Source organism: Culex pipiens, chromosome 3 (assembly GCF_016801865.2).
Source record: "Culex pipiens pallens isolate TS chromosome 3, TS_CPP_V2, whole genome shotgun sequence".
Lineage (NCBI taxonomy): Eukaryota > Metazoa > Arthropoda > Insecta > Diptera > Culicidae > Culex > Culex pipiens.
Genome location: NC_068939.1, coordinates 54,448,202 through 54,472,745, shown reverse-complemented (window position 1 = coordinate 54,472,745; position 24,544 = coordinate 54,448,202). Strand labels below are relative to the sequence as shown.

General features: G+C 38.1%; 1 protein-coding gene across 1 annotated transcript; it reads left to right on the top strand.

Moving 5' to 3' along the window:
- The first annotated feature begins 530 nt into the window (after positions 1–530).
- Positions 531–12,638, top strand: LOC120422298 (PX domain-containing protein kinase-like protein). Its single transcript, XM_039585690.2, has 6 exons — positions 531–1,320; positions 5,633–5,774; positions 5,838–5,981; positions 6,050–6,910; positions 6,978–7,291; positions 7,357–12,638. The coding sequence occupies exons 1-6, from the start codon at positions 1,219–1,221 to the stop codon at positions 7,846–7,848; spliced, it is 2,055 nt and encodes a 684-aa protein (XP_039441624.1). The 5' UTR covers positions 531–1,218; the 3' UTR covers positions 7,849–12,638.
- The last annotated feature ends 11,906 nt before the right edge of the window (positions 12,639–24,544 follow it).

The window sequence follows — 24,544 nt, the reverse complement described above, 5'->3', positions numbered from 1 at the left end:
GGTGATTAACAGCGCAAAATGATTTCGTCTGTCATTTTTGACAGTGAACCGGTCGTGCCGAGGGGTCATAAAAAGGTTGAGTCTTGGTTCAGAGGCCACTGTGTTGTCTTTTTTTAGTCTATGGTTTATCCTTTTTAAAGAAGGAAAAACTCAACTTGCGTAAGCGTTTATCACAAGTCAAGAAGGTCTTTTTGAAACGATTCTAAAATTGAATTTATTTTGAAAATTTGATATTATTATGCCAAATGACCATTATGCCAATTCGCCGTTATGCCAAACGTCCATTATGCCAAACGGCATTATGCCAAACGGCGTTACGTCAAACGGCATAATGCCAAATGACTTTATGCCAAATGGGATATACCCGGTTTTAGGACCCTATTGATGAATTCATCGCTGCTCCATCCAAACCCAAACTCACTAGGCATCATCGCGCAGCTCGTCGAATCACCCCCCGTCTGGCCAAAGAAAAACCAAAATACAAAACAAAACGTCAAACGATCCCGATTTTTATTTCATATTTTTTTCTGCCTCTGTGTGTGATGTGTCATCCAACAGTCAGTGGAAAATTGCGTGTGTGAAAAATCGGGAAAATCAATTGCATTTTCTCCAGCCGCGCGGAGGAAATTTGTTCGTTCCTGAAAAATTAGTGTAATTCTAGTGGTGTTTGTGTGTGCTGCACAATAGCTTTTATTCCTTGGCACAAAGTAGAGACACTGAACTGGTTCCATACTCGTCCGGTGCTAGTGAATAAATAAATCGAAATTTCTCAGCTATTGGCCAAGGAAACTCTAGTTCCTGCCTGTGAAGGACTTTTATTTTCCATTAAATAGGCGTGTGTAGAAAAATGTTGCGCAAAAAGTTGTGCTATTCGGTTTCTCTTAACTAACTGCAGCCTTCAGCAGAATTGTGCGACCAGAAAAGGGTTCCCCAAAGTGACCACAAATAGTTTTCGCTTAGTTAATAGTGGGTGGGGATCGTGGTCCCTTCAGCACCCTCCTCTTCCCCCGTTTTCCGTGAATCCCATCAGGCAAATAGACACACAACTCTTCCCCCGAAACAAGAAATCCAAAAACTCGCCAAGGATCACCGTCAGCTGTCCGGCCGTGGTGTTTGCCTCGGACACCGCCCCTCTGGAGCAACAAAAATGTCCGATAAAGGCACCTCCAGCACCTGTAGCACCGTTCCTCCACCCGCCTCCGGTCCAGACAACAACAAATGGCTATATTTGAGCGGCGCCTCGAGCAGAAGGTTGTCCTAGATGATACGGAAGCGATCGCCTGCCACATCGAGACCGCACAAAACATCGACGGCCACACGGTAAGCGTTAGGAAATAAGGGGTGTTCAGGGAATGGGGACAGGGGTTAAGGACAAAAAGATAAGACGGGTGGGGTGGGGCGAGTGGGGACCGTTTTCCTTGAGCACAGGAAATTGTCTATCTGGTTTTGCATAATAGTGAAGCGAATGGGGGCTAATGGATAGATTGGAGTTTGATTTCGTAATTTCATGTGGAAATGACTTGAAGGATGATTGAAGCATAATTGAAGGTGGAAAATTTGATGGTTAGGGTTGAATAAACTCTATTAAAAACTTATGCGCCGTTTTTGAAAAACTCGATATTTTACCAGAATGGAAGCTGTTTGAAAAAATCAAATTTCAGCCCATAGTTTCAAAATGATTAAAAAAAAAAAATAAAGTCATCACTGCCATTCTACGCATAACTGTCCTATGTTCGATAAGCTGCAACCAAGAAAGTTTTCGTCGAGACAAGTTTACATTTTAATGGGATATTAGCCGTTTATTTTTTCGCAACGGCAGCAGTTAAATTTAAGTGTCATCATCTATACTGCCCCTGTTGGCATAAATGTCCCATATGAGCAATTCTCCAACAAAACCGGAAATAGATTTTTTGTATTTATATTTTTTTATTTGGTTCAAGCTTTGTAGGAACCTTTCCTATGATCAAAGAAGCAATTTTGTGTCAATGGTTCACCCATACAAGGCTCCATACAATTTTGGCAGATGTCTATTTAAAAATTGTACGTAAATATTCGAAAATCTGTAACCTTTGAAGGAATTTTCTGATCCATTTGGTTTCCTTGGCAAAGTTGTAGGTATTGATGAGGACCATTTAGAAAAAAATAGGCGCACGGAATTGTTGTTTTTTTGTTGTTTTTTTAACACTCAATAAATTTTCCAAGATTGGTATTTTTAATTTTGCCGCCGAGTTATGATTTTTTGAAAAAAGTGTTTTTTGGAAAAAAAAAGAAAAGTTTAGTCAATTTTTTGTGTTTTGTCGTTTTTTGAAATATTGTCCATGATTGTCCTAAAAATATTTTTTTTTCCAAAAATAAAGAAAAAGGTTCAATAAAATATCTTAAGAGACATTGAAGGTTGGACCTCTGATTGCTAAATTACAGCGAATAAAAGAAAAAGAACAAAAAATTTTAGTTTTTCAAGTCTCATCCATGATCTGATTCACAGTTTATACTAACAGGCTATAGTAACCAATAAAACAACAAATTACAAATTACAATTACAATTACATTCCCACATTTTCTAATGCCAATATCTCAGCAACTAATGGTTTAATTTTCAATGTAAAAAAAAAAAACATTTTTAAAACTTTATGATCCCCTCGAAAAAAATATTTTGAAAATTCAAAAGGGCCAAACGTTCAAAACTACGACCATTTGAAATGTTAGTCTATATTCACAAATTTTCAAAATATTTTTTTCGAAAAGATCCCAATATTCACACATGTTTCATTTTTCAACATTGAAAATTTCTATTTTTTATTTAAAAATTTATGGCTAAAAAGTTACGGTTTTCGTCCTCCATATAAAAAAATCAAAAAGGAAAAAACGGGGTTTGAGAAATTGAGTTGTTTTTGAAAAAAGTCAATTTAAAAATCGGCAATTTTTTCCGTGTACCTATTTTTTCAGAATAGTAACTATAACTTTGCCGAAGACAACAAATCGATCAGAAAAAATCTTTTAAAGTAACATTGGGTGAATCAATGGCACATAATGGCATCTTTGGTCATAGGAAAGATCCCCACAAATTTAGAGCCAAATCAAAAAATACTAAAAGTATAAATTGTCGAAATCGATTTTGTAGAGAATTGTTCATATGTATTTTCAGCAAGTTGAGATAAAAAGCTTCGAAGTTTGAAAAAATATATATCAAGATATTCAAAAAAACAATCATTTCACTGGAAATTTATTCAACAAGGATCTCACCCATGCTCTTCTTTATGCTTTTGATAAGTTTGTATTGACATTCGCCTTTTGACATTCGCGTCGCTTCATACCTTTAGTGACGTGAAGGGAGCAATGGCGTCTGTGCGAAACAATGTGTACCTGCTAAGCTATTCTTGCAATTTTGCACGTGGGTTAACAGATTACGAAGAAAAAGCTGATCGAATTGGGTACTAAAGCCCTATGTCAATGTTTATGTACAACGGTAAAACGAAACTATTGGCACTACGCCCCCCGGGGCATGGCCTTCCTCTAACGTGGGATTTCTGCTCCAGCGCCTCTGACGAGACAGGAGAAACCGGGACCGACGTTTTACTTCACCATCCGATAGAAGCTCAGTGGATAAGGCGGGAATCGAACCCGCGTCTCATAGAATCATCGGGATCGGCAGCCGAAGCCGCTACCCCTGCGCCACGAGATCCACGTGTACAACGGTAAAAAACACGATTAAAATCCATTTCTGATCACTTTTTTTCATTTTAATGCAAAAAAAATATTGGCAAGACAACATTTTTTCGATGGATCAACTATGGTCCCCTTGGAGCGAGCTGTCAAGTAGGACCTTTTCTGTCAAGAAGGGCCGCGAAGTTATTTTTTAAAAATTGAATTAAAAATCCATTTTAAATCCTTTGCGGTCGTACAAAGGGTCATTGTACTCAGAAAAATAAGCTTTATCGTTGTGAACAATAATATTACAAATTGAAGCTTAATTTTAGGACCCGATTGCTCACCAAGTGCATTTTCTCAATATTTCATCACCGCCATTTTGGCCGCCATCGTGGAGTTTGTTTGTCCCATCGTTGCACTTCTACGCACAGTTTTCTAATCAAATCTTATTAAATCGAACACAAGCACAGTCAGTCTGAAGGAGGTGTTAGACTACGGCAAACAAACTCGCTATTTTGACAGTTTGTCTACTTTGTTTGTTTGCAGAAACGTCAACCTGCATACATTTTCCCGTGTTTGCGAGTTTGCCACAAACAAGTTTGCGAGTTTGCCACAAACAAGTTTGCTAGTTTGGCAAACTGTCAAACATTTCAAGGCGATTTTGCTTGTTTGTTTGTCATAGTCTAATACCTCCTTGAAGAAATCATCCTGGAAGAATATGTGGTTAGATTACGCCCCATGTTCTTTCTTGTCAATATTAAAGATTGTAGTACATACAAGGCGACGCCTACTACGTTGCATTAACCGAAGAGAGGATTCTGTGAACGGATCACATTTCACTGAATCTACAGGGGAGGAAGGATGCGTGGGCATACCGTACCAAACGCCCCAGATGTACAGAATTATTTTCCCTCCATGTTTTTTTCGGCAACTTCACGAAGCATTTTATATTTTTTAATCTGTTTTATAACGAGAGGGTTATTGATAAGATTGGTGAATTGCTATCTCGGGTAAATAGGGACATAAAGGTTAATTGATTGATTGTTGTTTATTTGATCAATTTTCCTTGGACAGGAAAAGCCACTAGAATGCTGGCATAAAAACCTGCTTCTTTTCGGTAAAAATACAATAAATAAATACAATTATAAAGTAAATAATAATCTTCGGCTAAAATCAAATGAAAATGGCATATGAAATATAGAATGGACAAATAGGTTAGATTGGGACAATAATCGTAGAAACACAGAAGGATTTAAACATTTTACAAGCGTTTTTCGTTACAAAGAACAGCAGATAAGTACTCTTAGATGTGCTTGCAAACTGATAAAAAGATTTAACTAACACCATTTTAAATTACTTTAAAATTTTACTATTTTAGAGTTTTTTTTTCTCAAAAGGATAGGATCCCTATTGGTTTTCTATATTGTCTTTTGTTCTATGTTGTTACATGATAGCAACATTTTTAACCGATAAGGTTATATCCAATAATTTTAACGTCCAAGGCAATCGAAATACGATAATTCTATCTGTGATAACAACCAATAACTCATAAAAAGTTATTTTTTAAAATGAACTTATTCAAATAAAATCTTATCAGACTTTTGATTTTTTTATTTTGCTTTTTGAGTATTTCAAGCTGAAAAGAATAATCTAGCGATTTTTTTTTTAGATTGCGTCGTTTGATACCAATATTCCAAATAATGAACATTTGAGTATTTCATAGAAAAAAAAAAAACTCTGACGATCATAAAAAAAACATTGAATTTTATATGGGAAAATAATGCTTTGTAAGTACAGCACAAAACTTTTTAATTTTCAATACGGACTTATGGGATTAGTATAGTCTTACCGCAGTAAGGAAGAAAATAGTTCAAAAGTGATGTAAATCTTGCATTCTCAGTATTTTTAAAATGATAGAAATCAAAAGTGAAATAACATCATTTGTCTGCCTCGCCTTCAAACGGTTTCTTTTGTTGTTACGCAGGAATACGTGCTGCGAGTTCAGCGTGGACCATACCCCGAAAACAGCTGGCGCATTCTAAGACGTTACAATGACTTCGCTTCGCTCAACAAGTGCTTGCAGATATCAGGGATTGAGTTGCCGTTTCCTGGAAAAAAGTTCATTGGTGGGTATTATGTGCTTTTTACTCAGCGAAAAAAAGGGGTTAAATGAAAACGCTTTGTTTTAGGTAACATGCGCCCTGAGTTCATAGCTGAGCGGTTGTCTGCACTACAAGAATACCTAAATCAAGTACTAATGAATCCCATTTTGGCATCATCGCTACCGACCAAAAAATTCATCGACCCGGACAGCTACTCGACGCCGTTCCATGGTGAGTCGTTTATTTTTTGGGGAATTTGAAGAATTTAAAGATTTACGCTGTCGCTCTTTCCCCCTCAGATCTTGCCCTGCAGTATGCGTCCATGTGTTTGCGCACCGAGGGCGTCTACACGCTGGGCCAGTCGCTCGGGCCGATCGGGTGGCGTCTGCGGAAGCACTACTTCAAGGTGGTGCACAAGCCCCAGGGTGGCAACAAGCACTCCCCGGGGCACTCGACCACGAAGCATCATCTGATCAAGTCGAGTTCGCAGTCGCACGGCAAGCAGCACACGACGCAGGTCTGCGTGACCACCTCGACCGAGAAGGACTACAACAACTCGAAGGAGGGCAGCGGTAGGGACGATCTGATCCTCACCTGGACCGAGTTCGGGCCGGATCGGTACATTGACGAGAAGGAGATTCACAACGTGCTGAAGAACTTTGGCAGTGTGCAGCATCCGTACATCGTGCCGATCGAGTACATTGCGTCGAACGACAATGGCGCGCTGGTGATTCGCAAGTTTTACAAACAGGGCTCGTTGAAGGACGTGCTGTGTGGCGTGACTTCGCCGTGCAATCCGTTTCTGTCCAAGTATGGCAGTCCGAAGGGGCGAGCCCCGTTGCCGCTGAAGGAGCTGGCACTGTACGCGAGGCAGATTCTGGAGGCGATTCGGTTTCTGCACTCGAAGGGGTTGGCATGCGGTCACGTCCACTGTGGCAACGTGCAGATCTTGGACGGAGTGGCCCGGCTGATGGACGTGGAGAATTTCCTTTTTGGAGTACCGTCGTTCTACCGGCCGTTCTTTGTGCAGCACAGCAAAATAAACTCGTGCGAATCGATCGACGTGTACGGCTTTGGCCATTTGCTGTACGAGATGTGCATGGGCTATCCGCTGCAGGACTCGTACGCGCGCCAAATCACCGACTGTCCGGATAGTTTGAGTAAGTTTGATTTCAATGAGTTTTCTAGAGTTTGCCCAATCAATAACATGTCCGCTTTCGTTCCCAGAATCTCTGCTCGAGTCGATCCTGCTGAAGGACGCCTGCAAGTCATCGCTTCCCACGCTCGATCAGCTGGCGTCGCACGCGTTCTTCAGCGAGTACGCGGCCACCTTCAACGAGCAGTACGCCGCGGCCATCGCAGCCCAAAAGCCACACCTGAAGTTTTCCACCAATGCCAAAGAACAGCTGAAGCTGGCGGTGCAAAAGACTGAGAACCGCGTCCGCGACGAGCAAAAGTCGGTCAAAAACCAGAAGCGTCTAGTCAGGGTGCAGGAGATGATGACCTCCGAGGAGGAGAAGAAGAAGATCAAGCAGAAAGCGGTGAGCGTTTTGGGTGGTTGATTGATAGATGAAGGTGATTTTGAAAAATATTCCTCCCCTTCCAGAAACAAGAGCACCGTCAGGCCAAGCTTCGAGCTCAGAACTCACTCCAGCTGAACAACGGCCCACCAACGACGGTGACGGTCAGCGCCAGTTCCGGCTCGGCCGGGGCCGTCATGTTCAAGTCGGACAGTGCAAATAGTATTACCTCGCCGCACGATGCGGCCCTCATGTCTCCGCCTCCGCACGGCGCCCCGGACAGCGGCGGCAGTGGCTCGTCTCCGCTGAGGCAGCCCCCGCCGTCGGCACCGCCGATTCCGCCGCCCAACACGCTGGCCCTGTTTGATCAGGCGCTGCAGGCCGCCGCCAGTGGTGGTGGTGGCGGTCGTGGTGGCAGTCCCAACCAGCAACATCTGAAGGCCGCCGGTCGGCCCCAGCTGAACAAGTCAATTTCCGGTGACGATGGCTACTGCAGCACCACCCGCAACGCCCTGCTGGACTCGATTTGCAACTTTAACAAGAGCGGTCTAAAGAAGGTAAGCAGCAGTGAGAAATGAACGTGTTCTTTCCTAGATCGGCGACGACGATCCAATCAATCAAAAGATGTGTAAAATCCAGAGCACTAATATATACTAGAAATCCCACCACCCTGACAAAGGATTAATCAATCAAAACTACGTTTAACACGCAAGCTAGAACAAAACTAAATCATTTCTCAGCAGAATACATAAGGTGGAGACGATGACGAGGGGCGAACAGCAGCAGCTGACGATACCTAAAACCAACTGATCAATCTGATGGAAGTGTTTCGGACCAATTTTTTCGTACTGTAGAGAATTATTAGTAGGGGAACGAAAAAAAATCAATAAAATGAGACAAACACAGAACAAAGTAAACAAACAAACAAACAAAAAGTCGTAGATAACATAAAACACACTGGAATTATTTGATTGTAAACTGAGGATCTGCAAACGAACAGTAGGAAATGGAGAATCCGACATCAGTGGCTGTTGAAACAGTTGAATGCAACTAGTTTGTTGTGTAGCATTGTAGGAAGCACACATGAAGGTACTTCTTGTTTTGAAAATAGAGAATTTTACTGTTCATTTGCTTGTTTTTTTGTTTGATTGTTAACCTGTTGCAACCAAAAAAGATCCGCTTGATTGTCAAAAGTTAGGTCTCAAAAAGCGAATATAACAAGTTTCCAAAAGTATGAAATGTTTAAGCTCTAGGGAAGTTTTAAAAACAGTCAAACAGACGTAAATTACTTTTTTTAAATCAGAAATCCATCAATCACTTCTCACTAGAGCCATCTACTTGTGTACGAACGTACCGCAGGCAAAGTTTGGTAGTGGAGGAGGAACGGCTGGTTCGACGAGGAATGTCTGGCGATTTGGGACAAGAGCCTGCTGCATAACACCCGTGGGAACAAAGAGTCGTACAAACAGTTGCGAAGACAGCAAAGAGTTGGAGTGCCAGGACATGGAACAGCTGTATCGTTCCAATGAAACGCGTAAGTTCTACCAGAAACTCAGTCAATCCCGCGGTCATGCCGCGGGCCGAAATGTGCCGGGATAAGGACGGGGAAATTTTTACGAACGAACATGGTGGACGGCGAGGACAAGCCAGAACCCACGATGAGGGAAGTTAAGGATGCCATCAAGAAGCTGAAGAACAACAAAGCTGCGGGTAGGGATGGCATCGGTGCGGAACTCATCAAGATGGGCCTGGACAAGCTGGCCGCCAGTCTACACCGGCTGACAGTCAAGATCTGGGACACAGAACAGCTACCGGAGGAGTGGAAAGAGGTAGCAATATGCTCGATCTATAAGAAGGGGGATTAGTTGGAATGTGAGAAAGATCGAGCCATCACTATTCTCAACGTAGCCTATAAAGTGCTGTCTCAGATCATCTTCTGTCGTCTGTTGGAGCGAGCAAAGGATTTTGTTGGTACGTACCAGGCCGGATTCGTGAAGGGGAAATCGACGACGGACCAAATCTTTTTGCTACGTCAAAACCTCCAAAAATGTCGCGAAGATCTATGGAAGATCATGTACGAGAACGACTTTTCCGGGATGCTGATCAGAATGGTGAAATCAACGGGGTGCGATGTCCGACCCGATCGAATCGCGCAGGGGACTGCGATAAGGCGACGGTATCTCCGGCCTCTGTTTCAACATTGGGCTTGAAGGTGTTATGAGACGGCCGGGCTTCAACACGATTATCAACCGATTCAGCTAGTTCATCTGCTATGCCGACGACATAGACATTGTCAGCAGAACGTTCGAGGAAGTGGCTAGGAGGTACACCGAATTGAAGTGGGAAGCGGAGAAGGTTGGTGAATGTGGCGAAGACGAATGGTGTCGCACTCAGAGCTGTTAAAGTGTTTCTTTGAAAAAACTCGCGCTAGTTCCGCACGAGTTTCGCTGCCCTCTTGGAACTGAAACTCTAGTGCCGCACTGGCTCTTCAAACGAACGTACCAGAAGTATCTGCTGGCAGGAGGAACCGAGTCCCGTAGGGCTCGCATAGGACGATCGACAGGGACGAGTTTGGACTATAGACCCTAAGGTCTGGTCACCTTTCCCGGCGTCCCGGTCGTTTTCTATGGGCACGAGACGTGGACGATGCTCGAAGGGGACATGCAAGCGCTTGAAGTTTTTGAACAACGAGTGCTTAGGACGATCTTTGTCGGACACGTCGCAAGAATGCCGGATGCGGTGAAGTTGGGTCTAATTTAAAGCCAGTTGGAACGCGGCGGAGGGTAAAAGTTTTCATTTTTAAAACAAGAAAAAAAGCTTTTAATCTAGCGATTTTTAACAACTTTTTATTTCAAAAGTAAGCTACTTTTTTTTATTGAAGTAATATTTTCTGTGTGTAGTTTTAAACATCTGTCAAACGCGTGTAGTTGAGCTGTGGTGAATTAAAATTTACGGTGGTGAATTTCGTAACACTCAAAATGCCAGGTCAATCGATAATTGATGGTTGGTTTTAAAAAGAGATTAAAGTTGGTTTGTTTGTGGTTAAATTGACTGTTTTCTAGAATTTTAGAGAACAATTACAAAAAAAGATCCCAATTTTGCTTAGTGATTAAAAAACGAAATATTTTTATTTGTTCGTTTTTGGAAATATAAACGTTCAATATCGTATCAGTTTGTTTTTTTTTGTTGAATCCTGAAAAAAAGTCATTATATTGAAAATTTTATTAATCATTGCAGAGATATTGCCATTTCAGAAGATTTAAAAATGTGTTTCCTGTTTGTTTTCTTTTTATGTTAATTTTACATTCCCAAAATCATGAAAATTTGAGAAAATGTATTTCATATATTCCACCAATATCTCTCCTAAAGATTAAGATTAAGAGATTCGAGACATTTTTGATCGAGTTTATTTGTTAAATATTATTTTTGAAATAAATTTATCATTTCGGCAAGGTACCTTCAAATGCAAGACTCTAGGGAAACTAAATCAAATTATAATAAAACACATCTCGTTGGAAAAACCAACCACACATGATCAACTATTGGCAGTGCCAGCCGGGTTCCAAAATTGCACACGATTAGTCCGGTAAGAATCGGCTGGATTAGCTTTAGGAACCGAACGTGGAAATAAACATGCTTTAAAAAGAAACAAACCAATGTGGGTGGAGAGATGAACCTTAAATTTAATCAACACACAGAACATCCTAAATAGTTAGCACATTCGATGGCTATGCGTAACAGTAACAAAGAAACATATATTATTAAGCAGTTAGTTGTGCTTGTCGTTATGTGAGAAAAGAAAATATTGTGGAATAAGAAATAAGTTGGTCCTCCCAGTCCCAAGCAAAATGTGAACGAACCTCACGCGTGGGGTAAGCCTAGTTTGTGTCGAAGCCCTTCTTTATCATCCTAGTTGTTCCTAAATTAATGGTTGACGTTTTTGGAAGAGAGAGAGAGTTGCACAAAACACCCCAACACCCACCCACCTTGTTGTTCCTTGTTTGAGTTTTTGCTCGTGTCTGTGATTATGTGTTTTAAGCCCCGAACAACGTTCGGATACCTCAACAGATTGGAGGGCAAAGTGCGGCTTTGCCCCTTACGGAGAGGTGTTGAATGTGTTTCTTGGTTGGAATCGAAAGCGTGGCAAGTGGAAATGATCTTATGAAAGAACTAACGGTTATTTGCGATTCACACTCGCGTATATAACTCTTATAAAACAAATACGCAGTACTAATCGTTAATCGGAGTGTTCGTAGGGGACACGCCCAGCAGTAAGAATAGAGAAACTATTATAAAAAGTAAAATAAAATACATTCCAACCCACACACACACACACTTACTCACAAAGTGATGTAGTCGTTTTGCTCGATACCTGTTCATCTATCGCAGTCGCAGTTTCACGTAATTATTTATGTTGTTTACAAACCTTGTGCCATACGAAACCTCCTGGAGAGGAGAGAGAGAGGACAGTGTAGTAAGAGTGGAAAAGTTCTTAGCGCCCTTTGCTAAATCGATGTTTCAAAATTTGTATCGATCAATTCCAATCATGCATAAAAATAACCTTTTGAAAAAATATGCTTGCTCTCACAGTATTGTATCGAGTTAATGTGAAAAAATAATTTTAATCGCAAATATCTGTAATATTGTTTAAAATTATTTTTCGTTTGCAAGTCGTTTTGAACATTTGATTTGAATCTTTACGGAAATGCAATATTGATAAAAACAAGCATTTTATCTAGTCTCACCTCGTTTCAAATTTGGTTGTACGACTTATTAAAATGTTTGAAATTTAGTTTTAAATTTAATATCTTTTTGAAACATTGACATTGTAGGGCGTGATAGGCATACTGTTGCAAGCGAATAATACAATTCTACACTCTAAACATTTATTGCAAGAAAAACTTTTCTCACTATCTCTCATTATAATTGTGATTTATGTCAACTAACTTTTATCCTGATATATATCTCCCCTTTTATAACAACATTATATACTATACAATTTTAAACGATACCTTACACCAGTGTAAAAAATATTCTACTAGCAAAATATCAACATTAAATTTAAACACACAAACAAAAACTATTCATATTTCGTGCAGCGGATGTTGTTAACAAAAGAATAAATCAACTTTTTGATAATGGAACTAAATTTATAGAAACTACACTCATTTCGATACGCAGACTATTCACCACTAGTACTCTCACCTCTAAAAACACACTAACGACACCTAACGATCCCAAGAACCAGTGTAAGAGCATCAGCAGGTAGCAACCTAACGTGTAAACTCATTTATAATACGCATACAATCCGAGTAAATCTGTGGTAAACATTAATACAAATACATGCAACAAAAAAAAAAAAACATAACATTTGAATAAGACATCCAGTTTTATCTAGCAAGTTCCACTTCAAAGAACATGTAGTCCTTCCCAGGGTGAAACAAGAGCAGAAACAAAAGATCCATCTATTTTTGAGCACATTCACACGTACGCAGCAGAGCAGTCAGTCCAGAATCAATCATTGAACAAAACAAGTATGAATCAATGTAGTTTTTATACGTCGTATTGTAAACACGAAATAAAGTTGGTGCAAAACCATAATCACCAACAAAAAATCAAGTAAAACAGTTGCATTTTCCAAAGGATTAAAGTATTGGTCAGCCGTCTGCAACCTACAAACACACAAAAACACAATAACATACACACACACACACAGTCTGGCGGAAAACAAGTTGAACAATTACGGTATAAGTTATTTATACATACATATATTAAACTGCAGTACGAGACACCGACAACCGATCGAGAGGCAGAGAGGAAACAGAAATCGTCGAAGGAATTATCCCGCAGGAATGAACTCATAGACCGCATATTGGCATTCAGTAACAATTCCGTGAACACAGATTATGATTCAAATTTAAACCAGAGAAGTATATTTGTCAAATTGGATAACGCAGCTCGGTTGTTTCGCGTTTGATTGTTTGAGAAATTTCCCTGATTTGCAGACTGGATTTCGCCATGTAGTGTGAAGATTGTCTAAGCCCAAGTTGCCTAGGAAGTCGTTGCTGTCGTCGTCGAATGTACAATGTTACCTTCACAGATCCCCAAAATTCGATTTCAATCTTGAGATATTCAATAACAAACCGAAAAAATTCCGTGCATTTTTATCACTTTTCATATGAAAGAAGTTTTAATCTTGTCGTGTTATCTTGACACACCCTGAAAAAGTTTGTAAGTGCGACAATCAGCCAAAGGGAATTCAGGTCAGAACGTGTTTGACACAAGTACGAGCTTGACTACCGTAAACATTTGCTATTATAACTCGGGACTCCAGCAACAAAATTCAACCAAATTTCAGGACAATACACAGAATGTTAAACCACACAAAACGTGTTAGTTATTGTTTACATTGCGTGCTCTCGTTTTTGTTTGTTCTAGGTCAAACATTGAAACGCGTTTTTCTCGGAACGTCAAAAAGCGACGTACCGTCATTAGGGGTGAGATTGGGTCATACAAAAATACTGAAATTTGTATGACCCAATCTAACCCCCCAGACCCAATGTCACCCCTGATGACGGTACGACAAGTTAGCACGACGGCGTCGAAGTAATAATTGAGAATATAACCAACTACACCTGAACCAGATTCTCACCACCATGATAGCCATCCATTGGCGGCTGCTCCCATCTCCACCGCGCACTAGGGACTAGAAAGGAAGACGGGAAGTGTTGATGCTGCACTTTTTGGGAAAGGTATAAGGTTTAGAATACGCTCGAAGCAAGCGTTATGACCATTGACATGATAATTTTAACCCTCTACAACCCAACCCCGCCTCTAGATGGGCTTCGATTTAAAAAATCGCCAAAAATCAATTTTTCAACCAATTTTTGATCTTCAAAAAGCATTGGAAAGAAGAACTTTTGAAATTTTGGAAAATTTTAGGGTTTGAAGTTTGACTTGTTTTATGAGACTTTGCCAATGTTTTAAAAAATGTAATTTTTTAGGGGTCAACTTTGGCTGTGTTTTTTACTAACATTTCCTATATTTTTAGTAAAAAGAAGTATGCAGTAATTTTTCTAGTGCCCCAGACTATGCCTCTACGCATTTATTTACAATTTAAATGATAATGGTTCCATTTTATAGCAAAAAGCAAAGTCATCCACTTAAACGACCCCCGGATCTTTTGTGGTCTCTGTTGCAAGTTTCTGCTCATTTCTAGACGTCCGAAAGTTATGTGTGGTGAGTCACCCAAAACCTCTTTTACGCAAATGGACCGACGTTTTACTTCCCCATCCGATAGAAGGCGTAGTCAGACAAATCTCGTCTCGAAAAATGTCACCGGGTCCGTCTGGGATTGAATCCATTTTATAGCAGAAAATGTGAAAAACATGCAAAAAATTGAAAAAGTTACTGTAAAAACATGAAAAAATTAGATAGGCAAAATGTAATGATAGGACGTGGTAGAGTAGGCCAAATACTACCAAAAACAAACATAAACTAAACAAGATAAATGCAAATTAAAATACTAAAATTGAAACAAGAAAAACATAAAACAAGAGAAGTAAAGTTTTTCGTAGAACAAAAGTTGCTCAAAATGACCTCCTGAACACGGGAAAAAAAAAATTTTCGGAATAAAAAAATTTGGGCAGTAGAGGGTTAAGTGGTAAGTAAAAAAAAAAAGGCAAGGAGATATTACAACAAAAAGCTTCTCAGCTAACTAACGCTCTGGTAGTCATTAAATTATTAAAACTTAACCAAAGTTTTAACCAATTTTTTCCTGAAATCTTAGTATTTTTGGTAGAATTGACCAAATTTGATTTATCTGGTTGCAAAAGATCCAGATTTGTCTAATAATCAACAATATGTTGACTGTCAGAAGGAGGAAAAATATGGTCCAATTTACCGGAGATCACCTGCATTTTTGTATTTTGAAAATCTCGAAGTATCTTCAAAGTTTGAAAACTTTTCAAGATACTAAAGAAGGGCGATGTCTAGTTACGTTTTATTCCGCAATACTCACTAAAAACATTTTTTTTTTCGTTTTCCATATTTTGATTGATTTGATTATCCGAAGATCCTTCAATAATCTGTATAGATTATTATATTGCTTCAAAACAATCATGTGCAACTTTTTCTCACTTTGTGATTTAGATACATTCAAGGTGGATTTAAGTGCAAACTGCAAACTTTTTCGTGCAATATTCAAACATTATTTCCGCTTTGCTTCTAACTAACCACGCCGTTTACTATGCAGTGCAGTTTTCTTCAAAGTTAGCAGCAAAATCATTCCGTGCTCCAAAGCAAAAACCAATCCCGCCAAACCACTTCCAATGGCCAGCACGTACCAGGCCAGTTCCAGTTCGAGCATCCCCAGATCTCGTCTGTTCGCTATCTTCTGTTGCAAACTGGCAGAAACCCGATTGAGATGCATCACCCCGAAGCTATACTGAATTTTGCGTCGATCCCAAAAATCCAGCAAACCAGCTTCAAAAAACGCTCTGTGAGTACGTTCCAACCTCGGAACCAGTGGGTTCCGATAGCCGGAAAAGTGAAACGCAATCCGAATCCCCAGAGCAAATTGATCAAGAATGACGAACCTGCTCTGGTCTGACTCAAAGTCGTACTCGTCGGGGTTGTTGATGGCGTACTTGATCTCGCCCAGCACTCCGGAGAAGCCACGTTTCCGGTTAAAGTTCCGCCTGATCTCCGATCGGTTCTGGAACTGTCTGTCGTTTGGATCGTATGTGAAGATCTTCGCTTGAAGCGATTCGCTTTCCCAGAAGAAATTATCGGTGGTTGCCGCGTGTTGTATAGTAATATTCTGCCGGATGAGATCCTCCAAGGTTCGCGGATCTGGCGTGGAAGGGATGCTCGTCATCAGCGCAATAATCTTTGCCTCGAACGCATTGGTAAGTAGAAAGAAGAACATTATCAGTGAAATGAGAACGAATTGTTCCATACGAGGGACTTTGTCGAGGCACTTCTTCTCAAAGCCACACAATGGATGCAGAATCAGATCGTTCTCGAAGTGAATTGGACAGAACATCATCACGGCACAGCACATTCCTAGCAGTGCGATTAAAGTGCACCAAACCTCCAGCTCAAACGGAAGCAGGAAGATTTCCAGCGCTGTGAGACGATGTCCCTTGGGAGCAGCCACCGCCATTGTGTACGGAAGTGACGACTGCAAGTAGAACGGGCGAACCTGTCCTTCCAGTGGAACTGTGCGAATTAAGCAAAAGTCGTAAAAGATATCTTCGGTGAAATAATACAAAGTATTCTGAAGCGTAGTAATGCTTGATCGATTGGCGTCTATCGTGGCTAAAATATACCCTCCATGAACACTTTTAATTGTATTCACAACCCACTCCGTATTGGAGTCTCTTAAAAGATCATCTCTTGTATGCGAAGGGTAGTGAAGGGTCGATATTCGCAAGGTAATTCCTGTGAGATCTGCGGTTTGATCAACAAACACCCCATCCACTGTTACGGACTGAAGCGTTTTGTACTGTTGCCTGTAGGCAAGGAAATAGCTCACCTTTAACCTATTAACTGAAATATGTACCGTGTTGTAATAATGTGTCGTATAAAATGCATTCACGAAATAGATCATTTCATCACCAACGGAAGTGTCATGCAACGCAATAACCTTCATCGACACAAGAAACTCGTTGACCGCGAGAAAATACTGCAAATTGTAGTAAAACTTCTTGTAACTCTCACAGTACACCACCATCAGCGAAGGGTCTGGGTGAATCGCAACATGTAAATTCCCTGCAGTATGGAGCAATTTTCTTGGCACCATGTCAAGGCTCTGAGAAGTTGCTATCGCGTCCAAAGCTGTTTCCTGGGTAGGATCGGAAGAAAATTTCAAAAACCAGCAATTGAATGCACCTGATCTTTGCTCGGCCATGTGAAGGATTAGAGATTCAACGTAAGTTACTACTTCGGTGGAATATAGTACTTTGCAAGCTACTAGCAATGCGTTCAATGCCACCAATGAAGTTATCAAAATCGACACCATGTTGACACTAACAGTTGCAGGATGAATTTGAATCATGATTAATGGACAGTATTCAAATTTAAACCCCTGGAAAGCTTTCAAGTAAAAGAAGGTATATAATCAATGTCAGCTAATAAACTGTTATTTGATAATATGGCTTGAAATGATTATCGTCTGCCGACTAGAAAACTTTTAAGTTAAAAATACTGTATCATAAAAGCTATAAGTTTATAAAAAAGTAAACAGAATGCAAGGATGTAAAGTATTTTTACGTAAAGTTTGACATTTCAGTGAAGCAGGTATAATCTACAAATGTGTAAAATTAAATCTAGATTAGTTTTCTGAATATTTTTTAAAACGTGTTCGTTCAACTTTTTTACTGTGTTTGATTGCGTTATTTTAAGGGGTTACATACATGTAAATCGGCAAAAATGTTTGAGGTTGGTTTGAGCACACACTTAAACTATTTTTAAATCTGTTTTCAGGGCATTAAAATATATATTTTCAACTATTATCAAAATAAATTTGAAGACATTTGGTTGTATAATTGCCGAGATATAGCTATTTTAAGTTAGCAGTTTCAAAAAACGGGTGCCACGATATCTCCACACTGCTTTGACCAAATCGGCTCAAAATTTTGGTGAAGCCTCGTTAAACCGGTCCTGTTTGCATGACGAAGCCCGATTTTCAAAAAAACTATTTGAAAAAATGATAAAAATATTTCTGTTTTCCATATAAAAAATCGCCAGTATTTGATTTTTGTATTTTTTTTAAAATACAAAATTTTCAAAATCGGGCTTCGTCATGCACACGGAATATGTCTTGCAAGTCTTCACCTCAAATTTCAGCCAATTTGGTCCATCCCATCTCGAGATATCGTGGCACCCGTAAATCAACTCGGTGTTCAGAGAAAAACGCTCACAAAGTTTGACAGTTCGCTTTGCGCATGGCCAAATTTTGAGCGTAAATCGTCTTTTACTCAGTTTAATCATGAAATATCTTTATGAAACTTTCAGGAGTGATTGAAAATCATCTTTTAAGTAGATTTAATAAATTTTCTAAAATATGAAATTATATGATTTTCTACATGTATGTAACCCCTTAAAAAGATGTTTGTCATTACATGTACAGTCCAGACTAAAATATCTCAAGTCCTCGGCAAAATTTAACTTTAGATAATTCAATTTTGGGACAGAAAAATTACGATTAATGTTGCTGTCTAGCTAAGTTTATAAAAGTCCTCAATGAGCGCTGCATCAACTTTATCAACTATATCTGAAAATAACTGACTAATTTCCGATTTGGAACGTAACTTTGACTTTAAATTTTTTAAACAATTAAATATTCGAAAAAAAATCTTATGCAATCTTACGATTTTGACTTTATCACATTCTTAAGTTTGTTTTGGTGAAAAATGATGATGTTCGAGGTGACATTGATAGGTTGAATTTTTGTTTTGCAAAATGATAAGTACAAATTATATTCAAACATAATGGTATGGAAACATACTAAGCATGGTAGAGTATCTAAAGATGTAGTTTTCCCACATTTTGAAATGTTTCAAAAGTTAATTAGATACCTGGAATTATGAATACAGTGATAAATAGGACTATTTAAATACTCCTAGTGTCATGTTGTTTTCAATTCAATTGGGTTTAAACCGCAACAATTGACTGCATAATCGGATTCTTTAGCAAACATCCATAATAAGTTTACGCGTTATTGAAACAAAAATCAAAAATATATTCTGATTTAAATGCTTTTTCAGCACAAAAATATAAGTAAATTTGGATTTTGTTTTTTGAAAAATTGGAACTATTTATTTAACTACTTTAAATTTACATTCATTTTATCAAAAGATCATAAACCAGCTAAACACATATTTAATTGTTTATTCTTTCAAATGAAACAATAAAAAAAAACTAGCCTTCATGATCGATTTGACATATAAAATCAATTTGCAGACTTTTAGGCTGAAATTTTAAAGAAACACAGTAACTATCAAAGTTACCCTGGTTTTGAAATAAACAATTTTCAACGTAACTATTTTTTAAAAAGCTCTATTGAAATTAGAAAAGACGTAAATGGACATTGTGTGATCCAGCCCAGTACACACTTTAAACAAAAAAATCATGAGAAAATTCTTACCAATTTAATAATATTAGAAAAATGAATTAAAATTCTATCAATGTCACCTCGACTTCTGGTATTTAACAAAATATTTCTAGGCCTTGTTTTAACGATGTTTTTAAAGAATCAACACTTTATGAGTTTTGTAGAGAAATTGTAACCATTGAGGTAATCGTTTTATCTAATAAATTATATGATTATTTCAAAATTAGTTGTAACTTATTTTTGAACTTTTTTGTCAGTATCAAATGTTTTCAACACGACACTTTTATTTTTTTTATTTACATGCAAAATGAGCATAATGTTGATAATTTATGTCAATTTTACAAATGTTTAAAACAAAAACATTATTTTTGTTAAGTACTGATAATGAACCTTTATTCTTTCGATTTAAAAAAAAACAGTGTTTATTATTATTTGTAGAAATTTCTCATTATTTTTTTTCGAGGGAAACAAGTTGTAAGGTTTATGTAACTTGTAACTATTTTCCCTCGAAAAAAAAAAAATAAAATGATCTACTTAAAACCTCCAAGACATTTGCTATCGTGCTTTGCTTTGAAAATATAATAGCATCTGATCAATATCTTGAACCAAACAAAATTAATTGAAAAAAAAAATTTACGCGTTACTCGCGATACTATTTTTTTTAAAACATTGTTTTGGGTTTTGAGAATTAACCTGCATTATAACAAATACTGAATAATAAATTAGTTCATAAATTGTGTAAATGTCAGATAACATCGCTCCAACTCCTGCTCCAACTCCGACTCCAGCTCAAAAAAAAATAACCGACTCCGACTTTGACTCCGACTTCGACTCCGGCTCCACAGCCCTGCAAAAAAGTTTAGAATAAAACTATAAATTCGTTCTTTGCACTGAATGGAGTCATTACAGTAAAGTTTCACCCGTGCAGTGTACATTTTCTCACCATCTCTATCAGTCTAGCACCTTTCAGAGGGGTGAAAAACTCCCAAGGACCAAGGGTTGTGAAACCTCTAAATGACCAATTTTTAATACTTCACATAATTACACACGCGGCGCACACTCCTCTAGCTCTTCAACAGGTTTTTTTTTCTCCCCGTTCGTGAGCGAATTTCCCGTGGTTCCGGTGGTTATTGAGGGGTGGGCTTCCTTCTTTTTCACACATTTTTCCTCTTTCAAGAAGGGTGAAACATAATTTTCCCTCCCGCGTAGGGGGCAAAGTCGACACGTCGTGGGTGGGCGTACAAAAACTGTATTGAAAGGAAGTGAACAGAACAGAACAAAAAAAAAAAAAACTTTCCGGACGAGAGTGGAGCAATGTTTGTGTACCGATATTAGAGGGCTTTTTTGTTGTTGTTGTTGTTTGGGAAAAGTGAAAATCGGAAATGGCGCCATGACGCGCGCAATTTGTGCCGATGGTGATGGGAAAGAAAGCTCGTTTTTTTTCCTCGGGCAGAGTGGGCCTCTTTCTGATGGGGGCGAAATAATGTTATTGGGTGAAAGTAATTTCTGTGGCTAAATGGAGGGACCCTTTTTCTATTATCCTTTTCCGTTCACCTGTGGTTTATACTCACGGGCAAGGGGTTTTGGATGATTTTGTTGGTTGTTGCGAAATTGGAAATGCCAGGTGGACTGGTGGACTAAAGGCATTGAAATAATTTTATCAATTGCAAAGATAACATATACTCACATATTTTATGGTAAGTTGAGTCTTTATTTGCTAATGTTTTCCAATAACTTTGTGTATTTTGTGACATATTTGCTTTTCGATATTAATTATCCCATTTATCTTCTTTGTGTGGCTTTATCTAAGAGACTTGAGGTCTAATCACTTCGACAAATAATTTTTTCTACACAATCTTTTGCGATTTTTTTTAATAAAAATAATTTCAAAACCAAATTAATTTTTGTTGAACTATTTCTATTGATGAGATCAGAAAATTTCTTAAAAGTTTAAAATTTTAACATCGAATTAATTCTTTACGAGATATCGTCAGTTGAAAATTGCAGGCTAATACGGTTACACATAACGAAATTCATTGTCATCGATTCGATTTTTTTTGTAAGGATGAATCTTAAAAACTTATTGCCCTTTTTTCAAAGTTCCAGGGAGAAAATTACAGAATTTTTCCTCAGCTGTTCAAAAATATTATTTATCAGAGGTGCTTTTGTCAAGAATTATTTTTTCGACTAAAAAAACCTAATAAAACAAAAATTTAAACCTTAAAGTAGCTATAACTTAACCCTCTAACGCCCATGGTTACTCCAGAGCAACACTAATTTTTGGATTCAAAATTAAATTTCTCTGCAACCATTCATTTTTTTCACCTGCTTCAACCTGCATTAGTTAATATAGAATGTTAAATAATAACCATTAAAATGTTGTCAAATTTGGTCGAACCAGTTAAATCTCGATTTTGCTCTGGGCGGGAAGGGGATAAAAACAGCACAATTTATCAAAAAAAAAGATCATTTTTTTTTTACCCAGATGTAATATGTTTAAAAAAAAACACTATTTAAAAAATATATATACATCCCCTTACTCACAATTCACTGACTCACAATCCAGAGGTCGCCGGTTCGAATCCCGCGGCGGGCGCTCTAAAATTCTTTGTGTAAATATGGGTATTCGGCGCCGTCGCTCCGTGCCATATTTTCATACACTTAGGAGCCCAGGGCGGCGAAGTCATTGTATAGTTAAAAAGGAAGACACTAGTGGTTGGTACTAGCAATGGTGGCCGACAGCTATAAAGTCAACTTCGTTTTTATATAAATATAAAAAAAAATCGAAAATAAAAACGCATTTTGGAAATTCAACTTTTAGTTACAAAAAAAAAAAAAAAATCCGTGTAAGTCTGAAGTCTGAAAAGTTCTAATCATTACCTACAACGTTGAGAAAATCCCTTCTCAAAATACAGAATTTATGACCTGCCCAATTGTATGGAGCCTTGTATGGAAAATCTAATGATGCAAAATGACTCCTTTGACTCCTTTAGGGGACAATTTGGCACCCAAATTAAAAAAAATAAGGCCGTTGCAAATATTTTTCAATGTTTATGTCGCCCCCCCCCCCTCCTTCAAAATTGGTCTGAAAAATCAGGGGGCAAAACAACTATTTTTCGAAAAAACTTCAAAATTTCCATGAAAATAGAAGTCTAATCAACTGAAAAAATCTAAAATGCATTTTCTGCATTGATAATCATATTTAGAATGATTGGGCTTGTTTAAAAATGTTTTGAATTTTTTTTATTAAATTCCAATGTACAGCTCCGCAAAAAAAAAATTTTTTCGCAATAAATAAAATTTTCGTCAATACTTAGATATTTTGGAAACTAATGATGGCAAAACAACTGGACCGGTGTATAATGCATTTTAAAACGCTTTTTTCATTAAAATGTTGAAACCATGGCTCGTAATTTCAATATATTTTTTTATATTTTTGCCCCTCCCCACCCCCCCCTTGACTTTGGTCAGAGTCGAGGGACATAAATGAAAAAAAAAATCGCGAATAAATTTGCGAAGTTAACGGCAACTTTGAGCAAAGATACAAGTGTTGCCGAATTTATTAGAAATTGGAAAATTATTTGATTTTATAGTTGTATAGCGCAATTCAATATTTTGTGTATAAAGCCAAATTTAAAAATCGTGTTATTTATTTTATTTTCCGATGGAAAATTCAATTTCACAATTACAATAGAATTAAACGTTTCTAACAGCTTGCTTTGTTTATTTTTAAAAAATATCGCGATTTTTTTATCACTTCTGAATGTTTGTTGCATTTCCTACAGCTAAAAACTAATTCTTTTTGTTTCCGAAAATTAGAATAATATTAACTGAAAAACATTTGTTGAACTCAGCTGTCCAAAAATGGTTAGCATGAAAAGCCGATTTAATATGGTGGTTTTGGATATTTATGTATTTCCATGAAAATTTAAAAGTTTTTTTTCTGGAGGGCTGTTTAACATGCCAAACAATTATTTTTTCAAAGGTTAAAGCGTGTTTCGATCCACTTTGACACCTTGAACTTTTAACATCCATTTGAAAAGCGTTCTTTAATTTGTCAGAGGATCTGCCCGTTCAAGTACGGGTGAAAGGTTTAATTTTGAAGCATTTCCTCTTTTTTGGGCCGCAAATTTATTTCTTGTAGTGGCATTCCAATGTACACATTATTTCACTGAAAACAAACCTAAATTCACATCCGATCAATCCAACGCAAAACCAATTACGGTACAGTTCCTCCGGATCTGGCAGGCTGGCTGTGACTGACGTGTGTCTGTGGTTTGCGGCTAATGCCACTCGGTTTTCCAAACAGTATCGACCAAACGGCCTATCGGAGAGTAAAGTTTTGCTTGTTTGGTCTTGGTGCATTGTTCAGGGGCTTACCAAGTTTGCTTAAGAAACCCCTGATTTCACCAGAACATGCGAGCAGTTTAACTTAATTAAAAATTCAAACTTAGAGGGTTGAGCTGATATTTAATAAAAAAATTGAGTTAATTGAAATTTTATTGAATTTGTCATGAAAAGCTATTTAAAAATCTTCTAAATATTGAAGCTTAGTTAAATTCCCTCAAATTGCAATACTTTTCTGTCAGTTGCGCTTCGTTCTTCTAACCTGAAGGACGAATACCCACGAATGAATCCAGAATTGCCATAATTCAAATGTCTGCAGTAGACATACAGACAGCTGTTTTGTTAGACCTGGTATTTTCAAACCACCCACTTCCTTCCTCGCCTGAAGCATAGGGTACTTGGACCAAAAATGACACATTTTGACTTCTTTTTTCAATAGCTTTTCAATGTTTTTTCAAGTGTAACCAAGTAATAAGCTAAGCTCACTGCTAATTTTCAATATTCAGAAAATCATCCAAAAGTATGAAAATAATCCAAATTCAGCTTCAGTTACTCACTCTGAGATTAACGAAAAAACAACAGCCAGAGTTGCCCTCTGCACCACTACATTGACTGTATACTTTTTGATTCGTAATGGTGTGTCTTCGCCACGCTTTTTGCATGTTAACCCCTTACCGCCCTCGGTGGAATGGGGTAGGGTGAGGGTGATTTGAGCCCCTGGGAATGGTTCGTCCTTCACATGGATTTGGTGCCCATGCAGATTGTATGGGGAAAAATTAGGACGAAGGAGAAATTGAGATTCTGAAGCA

Coding starts and splice junctions, on each gene's coding strand:
- LOC120422298 (XM_039585690.2), top strand. CDS start 1,219: ATGGCTATATTTGAGCGGCGCCTCGAGCAGAAGGTTGTCCTAGATGAT. Junction 5,775..5,837: donor TCCTGGAAAAAAGTTCATTG/GTGGGTATTATG, acceptor GCTTTGTTTTAG/GTAACATGCGCCCTGAGTTC. Junction 6,911..6,977: donor CGACTGTCCGGATAGTTTGA/GTAAGTTTGATT, acceptor TTTCGTTCCCAG/AATCTCTGCTCGAGTCGATC.